Source organism: Dendronephthya gigantea, unplaced genomic scaffold (genome assembly GCF_004324835.1).
Source record: "Dendronephthya gigantea isolate DGI-Jeju-01 unplaced genomic scaffold, DenGig_1.0 000001F, whole genome shotgun sequence".
Classification (NCBI taxonomy): domain Eukaryota; kingdom Metazoa; phylum Cnidaria; class Anthozoa; order Malacalcyonacea; family Nephtheidae; genus Dendronephthya; species Dendronephthya gigantea.
The window spans coordinates 6,181,502-6,192,209 of NW_021163011.1; the positions used below are offsets into that span (position 1 = coordinate 6,181,502).

General features: G+C 34.3%; 1 protein-coding gene across 1 annotated transcript; it reads right to left on the bottom strand.

The window, feature by feature from the left end:
• Positions 1–8,551: 8,551 nt before the first annotated feature.
• On the bottom strand, positions 8,552–10,373 carry LOC114527235 (ubiquinol-cytochrome-c reductase complex assembly factor 1-like). Its single transcript, XM_028548886.1, has 2 exons — positions 9,768–10,373; positions 8,552–9,357 (listed from the first exon to the last, which is right to left on the bottom strand). The coding sequence occupies exons 1-2, from the start codon at positions 10,257–10,259 to the stop codon at positions 9,067–9,069; spliced, it is 783 nt and encodes a 260-aa protein (XP_028404687.1). The 5' UTR covers positions 10,260–10,373; the 3' UTR covers positions 8,552–9,066.
• Positions 10,374–10,708: the final 335 nt, after the last annotated feature.

Sequence of the window (10,708 nt, forward strand, 5' to 3'; positions counted from 1 at the left end):
CGCTTTATTTAAAACCAAACCTCACCGCTGATGTCAGCAGGAGTGTGAACAAATTATTTCAAATATCACGCCACCCCCGAAATCAAAGCTGCTTTTCAAAACGAGACATCATGTGGATAACAGCTGCAACAATGCGTTTACTACACCGGTCATTCCTATTAAGCCAGGGTAAACGTTTAAACGCGTATATCATATATATACAAGACAATCATACGACAGTTTGATACCTTAGTATATTGCATATATATATACCATCATCACGTCTGACCAACTAAAAACTAAAACATCCAACTATCAAATTGTGCATGTAAGATGCCACATGCAATTAATGGGCGCTGTAAACTAATTGTACATTGCTTCAAAACCAATTGTGTCCTGTGTAGTACAAGTTTATATTCGTTCATTCCCTTTTTTGATGTTATTATTTATTCAATATGATGAATAAATGCAAAGGAACTATACTAAATATATATGCGCACGTTTTTAAGTACGTCGTTATCAATAAATTTTCAGCTTAGAAGCATACGTGCATATAGTATAGAAAATACTCATAAATTTACCAGCAATTTATATTTGAAATTTTCACCTCTAACTCGACTGCTAATACGATATAGTAATATTGCACTGACATGGCTATATATTGCGGTAAGAAATATATACTGTTCTCCTGCAAGCACATTATTTAGTTCATGCACAGACATCACATGAATGAAATATATAGAGAGAAATTATCTGTGGTCAGGTATAAATATCAGCGTATAATCGTGTTATCATGCATTACTACTTTACGCTTCGCGAGGCCATGCTTGCATATACAAGAACTAACAAGCATAGAGGGAGACATGCACTGTGAAACCTTGTGCCCAATGTACGTGATTTTTACCGGCATTGTTTGTGGTCGACAAACTGAAGTCGAAGATACGACAGGATTAACCCTGACTTCATAGGCAAAATCGTGGTTGAAAATTAGATTACTTGTAAGAGCAGAGTGGCAAAGTGTTGTTATTTGGAGTTAGGAAAAAAAATCTCGATAGCAGTCAGTGGTAAATACCAATTAATCATGTATCATCAATATACTGATAGTGGTAATACCGTCATGCAGTCGTTTCCTATAAAGCTGTGATTCTGTTATACCCAGTAAACGATCCAGTTTTACTGATAACCTTATAATAACCTTTTAGTACTTAACTTAAATAATGATTACCTTATGGTGGTTAGTTATATAGGGATTACTATATAAACTATAAAGAATACCTTATACTTATAAGTCGGATTAGCAACCTATGGTGATAGATAGAGTGATAAGCAACCTATGGTGATGCTAACCTTAGTATAACCTCATTATATTGAGACAGTACCATGTGGTGATGGTGATTACCATATAATGATTACCATGTAGCGATACCTATCGCAATCATTATATAGTACTGACAGCACTATAAATTAATCACTATATATAAGTGTAGTAGTCTGCAGTAATTTCTAAATTTTATATCCAAGATTCACAAAATGTAATCCGAACTTTATTCCCCGACCTGACCCTAAACCAATCCTTACTATTCTATATACCAGAAGATTAGGATTGTATTTGTGGATTCGGGCCAAATTAAAATGCAGTCTCTATATGGTATTTGGCAAAGCAAATGCATGTAGAGCGAAAATAAGGACCCACAGTCACAGATCACTTTACTGACCGTTTTTTGCCATTTACATTGGCGTAGCCAGCCTGACAATTAGTCATGCTATGCTATTCTAATATATTGGTGTTTATTGACTGTGAAAACAATGAATTTCTAAAGAGTTTAATAATTCTAATGACTTGAAATTTGCATAGCATGACCAAATTGTATCAGTCGACGTAAAGAATGAGGCTAACATTTATCTCAGATTATCTTAAGATTTTTTTGTTATTTGCTTGCTGTTTATCGATATTTAAGTATAATAACCGATTGATAATAAAAGTTCCGGATGCATGCATAAGGCCGCATCCGATACCCTAGACCTATTTAATATTTTAAACTTCTCCTCACCAGCTAGCCCTTCCAACTGGCTTCTTCTCCAATGCAAGCTTCGTTCTCAGAGCTATATATTAAAAAAAATCTCGCGTAAGAAATCTGATGCATCGTAACGAAATTCGGGTGTAGACAAGCCCCACTCCGTCACAAAAGAATGCCGGAAAATTCTATCAACTTGTCCGGAATTTGGGAAATAAGCTTGATTTGCCCTCGCATGATGAATTTTCGTCACTGTTGCGGACACAACTTGCAATAGTATGTGAACAACTTTGTAACAACTTGTAGGAGTGTTCAAAGTTTTGTTTTTACGCGTGCCGAGTCTCTGTCATTGGCACGTTGTCCTATAGTCTAGACTTTTCTGTCGTTAGACTTGGTATCACGGTATGCACTTGATATTGCCGTGCATATATGCATGAGTATGCTGTATTGTATCTTATGATAATTTAAATCTTTAGTTTTGTCCGGATACGATGCCAATACTTATAGTTCACTATATATATATTATATATAAGCCTTTTTCTGCATAGTCGACGGTTAACGCGTATTTAAAATTTATTATATCGTGAACATCTGCGGCCGACGGGCCGAGGCTATAGACAGTGATCCAGTGTCGTTAATACATTCAAATGTGTATAAGAAACTGTATATGATGATTATGATCTTTGCATGTACAGCCTCGAGCACACAGCAAACGTTTAAGGCGTTGCTCATTCGTAATGCCATGTTCGTATAATGTATAGTCTAAATCTCCATGCATTATACAGTCTGTATATGCATGAAGACACTATATGTGGTCTGCATAACACGTCATGTATATATGCGGTGATGCATGTCTGATTTTATCGTATTCACTTCTTCCTTTTTCCTTATCATCAGTGTTAAATTTGGCAAGAAGCATTGAGCATTGAATAATGCAGAAGCTGAGTTTGTATATACTTGTTGTTGAATTCTGTGCAGTACGAGGCGAATTATTTGAGAAATTTATTGACACTAAGACACGAACCTTTTCCTTGAACTTGTGATTGGGCTTTCAAAAAGTCAAAGCTCAAAAGGTTAAAACATGCACTGTTTTCCTAATTCCTATAAATATACATAAATCTGGTTGGACCAACAAAATTGTACCAAAAATATTCGCACGGATCTTGTAAATGTTTGTAACAACGCTAAACCTTTTGTTTTTATTGAACAAACAGAGTATCTATTATTCAAATATCATCAGAACAGTATATGCATGTATATCAGTTGATTATTGGATACAGCATTTGTTTCTGAGTGTTACTGTTACTGTTACCTGTTAAACCACATATTTATTACTTAGACGTAGCTTTTACAGCTATTGCATGTGACCTATTGCATGTGACATCTACATGTTACATATACAACGGGAAATTTTATCATTTGTGCAATGATAATGTAATTGAACTAGAAACCTAGCGTCTGTACCTGCATTTATGGGACAATTTTCTTTAATCATTTATAATAGATGTTATATAATTCGGTACCGATATAGATTTATAGTTTATGGCTTTGCTAGAAACTGAATCTGAAAGTGATGTAAAAACTCTGGCACATCATTGCACATATATCACGCGATTGACAGATTGCGTCAAAGCAACAAACTCATCTCGGAAATATGGGATGAGGCAAATCTTACTTGTGGTTAACTATAAAATTCATAGAGTTGCATTACTTACGTGTCTAATTTGTGAAAAAAGATATTCATCATGGACAAATAATCGGTTTTCAGTTATATTTCATCAAAAAATAACAAACATATGACATGTCAAATAGGCAATAGGAACACCAGGCCTAGACAAACTCTTTTACTCTTCCAAATTTAGAGTGATATGATATGATATGTAAATTCGCCACACTGAGAAGCTTTTTAATATGCCACTATAAGCCCTCGCGTGTTTGTATTTGTAGTCAAACCAGTTAATAAGCTAAATTCTATATCTACACTATCACTTTAGTCGATGTAATTTCCATCTGTCTACTCGTTATATTGCATACATATTTTTTCAAAATACCGGCATACGAAATATTACCCAACTGATAAAAAATTATCGAAAATCTATTCACTGAATAAATGCTTGCAAATCAAGGGCATTGGCGTTTTAATCATGACTATGCATGGGATATTTACTACTTTTCATTCAAGAAAGAGCACTTTATAATCATGTCTAAAGGTACTGGAAAATATTTATCCGGTTAGAGTGAAGACTAAAGTTGCAAACGACCATTGACGGTTTGTCCCGATAAATTTGGAACGCTGACGATGATGAAAGTCATCGGACTCCCGTACGTTGTCATATATAAAAGTTCGAATAATCATAAATGTCTGACAATCAGGAAAACTATCTGTCAACACTAGCAATAAAAACTAATAATTCATATATGCACGATTCGGCAATTTGTCTGTCTGTAGTGTAGCTATCTTGAACTTATATATGATCACAATGTGATATAGCCATGGCAAATAATGTTATACAAACCTGTCACTCCAGCTGATTGTCGCGTTATAAAGAGTCCCAGAGATATTTCTCTGTCTGTGGTTGTATGTAGTTTTACTAGTTTACGTACGTTTTTATATACACAAATATAATTATAAAGCGGCTGGCGACTGATTATTTTATGGACATTATGGGTTTCCGTTCTTATGTATAATACCGTAGATTCCTCTCGTGTATATATAAATGTTTGTAATTAGAAATGAGAAGATTATCGTAATATAGGGGTGTGCACAATAGATTTGATAAGGCAAAACAATAACTCAGTTGGTTTTTGTTTTTTATGTTTGTATCTTTACAATAAATCACGACAACCATATAATTATAAAGTTAGACACTGTGGTTATAGTTCATTTAAAGTGAGATAAAACTAGCAATTTTATGTCATTGTCACGTTATGATTGGATAATTTTTGTTTTGTGGAATCGCGCAATATATACCTAGTCCAGACTTCATGAAGCTGTGTGTCTGGCGGTCTGCACATACATTATAGGCCACCATGCATGCATTCATACAAATATATTGGGTGAATGTTGCAAAAACTGTTTTCTGTTACATATTATATAGGTTCTTAATTAAGAAGTTATAAGCTCGATCTAACATCAAAGAGCGTACAGTTATGACAAAATATCTCTTGAAACACATGAAGAGTTAACCTCATATAGCCTATATAGGTTTTCTGTGTTATTATAAGACTGGCTTACTATATATACACGGCTGCTCCATAATTCTGTATAACCAAGTCAATAAATGTTAGCGACAAAATGACTATTTCATAGCTAAACATTAAGATAAAACAGGTACAACATATTTGTCTAACCATGCCGACATCACATGCTGTTTTTAATAGCGCCGAAAACGGAACTGTCTACACTCATCGACACTGATAATTTGTTAAACGGGCGTCTCAAATAAAAATGCAATCTTCGTTTCTGTTTTATCGGGTCTTCGTTGTATTTGTTGATATTATATCACAACAAATTATCCAAACAGATCAACATGCAGGCATCACTCTTAATCCTATTTCATGAAGCTGACAGCTATAAATACACCACCATTTTCGGATCTCTCTCGCGGGTTGTTCCGCCATTATTATCTTACAATTTCCTACTCATCACCTTTGTGGTATAAGGATCTCATACTATATAGAAAGATCAACCGAAAAATATTCATATTAATTTTTAGTCCATTACAGTGCAAAGTATTCATGCATAAAAACGACCATGCATCCTCGGAATTGATGTTACGTGCATATATACTCTTGAATCATGCATGCATGCAATAGCCTCTCGTTAATTATATTGTAAAATTTTTACCATGGGTTTTTATACATTTTGTGAATATATACCTGTTTTTCATCTGAATATAACTGACAGTAAAATCCATGTGATGATACGTTTTCAAGCTGCATGTTTCCCGTTTTCATACAACCATGAATTTATACGTGCATGCTTTTGTTAGAGAACAGAAGTTTCTTAAGACGTTCAACGCGGGCACTTAAGACCAATTATTTTACTCATTTAATTCATTTCTTAACATGCTCACTGTGTTGTCACAGTTTTATTCTCAGCGGTAGCAATGTTGTTACATTATCACACTTAGCACTTCGCATATACTTATTCAAATACATACATATGTTAAACACAAAACATAGTTTGGAGTCATTGCATGTGCATTATAGTGTATAATTGCCTAAAGAACTTTTCCTGTAGTTTTCACCACTTCATTCCCTGTTATGCATTCAAATTCACCACGTTTGAAATCGACGATTGCAGTTAATCATATATACAGCTATAAATAAAAAAATATTCACCTCATTTAATGATTAAATGGTCTTGCGCATGTTCAAAGCTTCACTTGATATATCTTTAATCATCAATTGTTTCCCAAAACTATTAAAATGTATCATTTAACGTGAACGGCTGTGTGTTTTAGTGCAAAACTTTAAAAACAGGATTCCGGATTGTGACTGATCAGCTTCCCATTCGGAGTAATCTTAACCTGCAAAAATCAAGTCAGCGATCATTCACACTTTTATTGGAGAAAAACATTAAGAACAATCAGATAATTAACAATCAGTTTGACGAAAGCTTGCTGTGGAGGTCATAAGTCAATAAAACCTTCTTTAGAAGTTTATGTATCGATTCTGGTAACAGATTTACAATAAAGTAAAAAGTAGCAGTGTTATCATGCAACATTATTACAAAACAGGGAACTCGTCATTTAGCAAGAAGTGGCAGTTGTAAAATAGATTGTAGACGTAGTTACTTGTAAGATAATATACGATAATAGGTAATACGAAAACCAACAGCATTTATATAGATATGGGCTAATGAAAAGTAAACAAACTCCCGTTTGAGCAGCAGACACAAATTTTCCCTCAGTCAATAAAAACCGCACTACTATGCAAGTGTATACTAACGTACTAAAAATAAGCTGCGCCTCATTTTGTGCCCCATGTGCAAATTCATCATGACATTGCATCAGATATATTCTTGGTATATGCACGGCACTGATGGCAGGCGTTGATCATTCGCAGCCGCAGGTGACTCAGCACATGTTTCTACATGGCAACTGATTACAAATTTGGCTCGTAAAGTAAGGGATATATTGTGTAATCTCTACTGACATGCATATGGTTGCGTAAATCTGTTCATGTTTCGAAAGTAGCTAAATAGCAGACAGAGTATTTTCTGATTACCACATCGCCAAGTGCATGAAACTGAATATACTGAAATTCCCTTCGTGACGTTAGATTAGAGCGCATAGTCATAGTCATAGTCCTTTTTGATTACATGTCCCTAAAACAAATGTTGTACAATTTTACCAAAAACAAAAAAGATAAAACAAAAAACCTCGTTATGAGACTTTTCTGGTAGCTATATGTCTTCACAATTTGAACGTGAAGAAAACTAAACAGTTATTGAAGCGGTTTCCTGTGCCTGTGGTTTTGTAAATATGGCAAAATCATGGTTTAGATAAGATTAATTTTACTAAAAGCGGTTTTTAAACAAAAGTGGTACCGCAAATCCGCATATTGTTCTATATCGGAAATTATTCACCAAGATGACGTCTTCATTTCTTTTTATGGCCGACATGTTGCCGCGTTGCACATTTTGAACTCAGTATATACTCTGATAGAAATAAAATATTCTAGGAGTTCGAGATATCTGTAAAGCTGTATTTTTCAGAAAAATAAATAAAAAAATTGATTCTTCTTTAAATATATTTTTCATTTAATTTTAATTATTTTTAAACCCAACAAATTATTAATAAGTCATGGATTGCCAACGGCAATGCCAATGGCAATCAGACTTAGGTGAGGTTAAAAAAATCCGAAATTTCACCCTAATACTGATAGAAATTTACTCAAGGTCGTTGCTATAGATTTACAAAGAGAACTTAATTATATAACGTATGCTTCGTTAATGTCTTAATGAATCATCATTGAAAAGCGTCTCGCGTCTGAGATTATTCAGTAATCAACTCTTGGCCTTGTTGAATTTATTTGCATGTTCTTTCATAGCCCGCTGCATTTATCTTAAAAGTCCATAAAGTGAAAGAATACAAGGGCTAAGTAAACTAATACAGTGATTAATGTCATCCACCAGAGAAATACGATAGAAACTGTCTAGAACTTTCAGATAGATTGATGCAACAGATTTACATTCAGCTACAGCACGTTGTCGTTGTGTAGAATACGTGTCGGGTCACTGGACCACTCCATGTCATCTTGTATTAAACCTTATTACTTCAACTATTCAAGGTGCATGTGGGGTCACATTTAGTAATTAAAGTATTCTCAATTCAACAATTAAAATCGTGTAGATAACGCCAAGGCGATGACGACAAACTTCTTTGCCAAAAACGTTGAGTATTTACGTAGGGAAATCTGTGTTCAATTTATATTTCTAAATCATGTAACGAGTTTTTAATGATTGTATCATGTTTAAAAGAATTTAGTAAACCATTCATTCGCATAAGCCCACTAAAAAGACATTTAAGAACAAAAAGACTTAATCCTACATCAAATATTGTTGTATTCTTTTTAAAAAATGGTAAGCAGACGTGAAACAGTAGTTTCAAACTCATCACACTAAAATACACATGATCAGGATGTGTGGAAGAAGTACCTCTACTAAATGTAAGGCCCAGTTTACACTATCAAATTTTCTGTGAACACCGTTGGAATTTTCAAACAACAAAATTGTTGAAAATACTGGGAAGGGAACTTTAACACTAATTAATACTAAGTTATTTCAACCTAATATTCAGTACATAATATTTTAAACTATGGATTTAACCACAGAATTGCAACTGTGATCACAGAAACCCTTTGACAGCGTAAACCGGGCTTAAGTTTGTAAAACCCTGAGCACTTGCTGGACTAATTAGCCTATTTTTCAATCCCTTTAAAATTACAACCATACATAAATTAAACTCAGAATATTTGTAGAATAATGTTCCCTTTCTTGTTACTGTTATGGAAGTTAAATTTATATTACATGATCTTAGCAACATTCTAAACCTTTCTGGTTATTTTATTTCTCACATACATGTCCTTCAAATGGCAACCACTCAATTTCACCAGTTATGAAAAGTTTTTCTGAGTCAATACTTTCTAAGTGAAGAACTTGTTTTCTTACATACTCAACAAAGTTTGCCAAGTTAGATGCATCAGTATTCTTTTTATTATGAAACATATTTCTCCAGATTGATGCAGCTAAAACTCGATCATGTGAGAGGAGTCCTTCATCATAAGCCAAGATAAGACCATAAAATTCTTGCATAAGATCTTTAAGACTTTGTTTTCTCACACTAGGATCAACAACCTGGAAAATTACAAAATGCCATTTAGTAACTGGGCGTTTAATATGTATAGGTAATAGCATTTTTTCGAGTTCAATTTGGATATTGTTAAGCTAAACTGCTTGAATATTTTTTGAGGGCCAAGAAAAATAGCAAATATAACCCAATTGTTTTTGCATTTAATGTGTTCCAGTCAAGCTTAACTGCATGCACTTGTCTAATTTTCCACATATGACCAATATGGCAATATCATCATTAGCACAAGGGCATGTTTAAGTATTTGGGTCTATCAAATTCCATATTAGAAAAATATTTTTCTCTTGTCAAGCAACAAGTGCTATAAAACAACCTAGTAAACTAGTATGTGCTGAAACTCCCACTCCACTGTGTCCAGGTGGGAAGTGAAGAAGATTACATAAGCCTAACATTTTACCCCCATGACTTTCATTCTTTCTTCCACATCCTCCCAAAATATCTGCACCATTCTTCTGTACATGTACCGACCATCCTTGCCTTCAGGTTTGAGTCGAACAAGACACATCCAGACATGAAGTTGATTTATAAGAAACCATGACTGGAATGTATCTGGCATTCCGGCAGCTTCATAAAATTTCTCATAATCTAAACCTTCAACACAGCATTCATACATCACTTTAGCACTTCTTGTTAGAACTGCTTTTCTGGAGTAGAATCCCCCAAGCCAACCAACCAATTTCAATACTTTGTTACCAAGGTTATCCTCGTTCTCAATTGAAGTGTTAGAAGGTATTTCTGAGAAACTTCGAGACACAACATATGCGGTACCTATGGTAGGGGATGGATTTAAACCATTCCACAGTCGAGAGTGAAATGGTATGCACATCGCCCTCAAACTTGAAGGTTGAAGACGGATTATCTGTCGCGAGACTCTTTGGATGACACTCATGGCAAAATAGTGAAAATCCTCTTAAATTTTTACATCGAATGTCATGTATTGATATGTTAATAAATAATTTTTCATACGATTAAATAAAAACACATTTTATAACCCAGCTTATTCACAAATAGACCTTCGATAATCTTCGCATCTTGTCGGAAATTTCCGTAGGAGACCATCGTTTCCTCCTTTGGCGGTCTGGCGGGAAACTCAAACACTTCTCAATTGCAAACACAACCAAACATGGCCGAAAACGGTGATTTCTGTAAGAATTATTGTTCACCATGGACGAGCACATAAACTTATTATGCTCCAAAACGAGTTCCGTTAGCAATGAAAAAGATTTGAAAGATATATTTATTAATAGATTTAAGCTTCCTGATGGATTTTGGAGCGATTTGTTTGAAATTAATTGTCCAGAAGGTAGAAAACGTATAAAAGGCCTAAAATCTATAGTA

Bases quoted from the DNA above. Each gene is read 5' to 3' on its own strand.
- LOC114527235 (XM_028548886.1), bottom strand. From the start codon at position 10,259: ATGAGTGTCATCCAAAGAGTCTCGCGACAGATAATCCGTCTTCAACCT. The intron at 9,358-9,767 runs GTAAAATGTTAG...GTAATTTTCCAG, and splicing joins AAAGAATGAAAGTCATGGGG to GTTGTTGATCCTAGTGTGAG.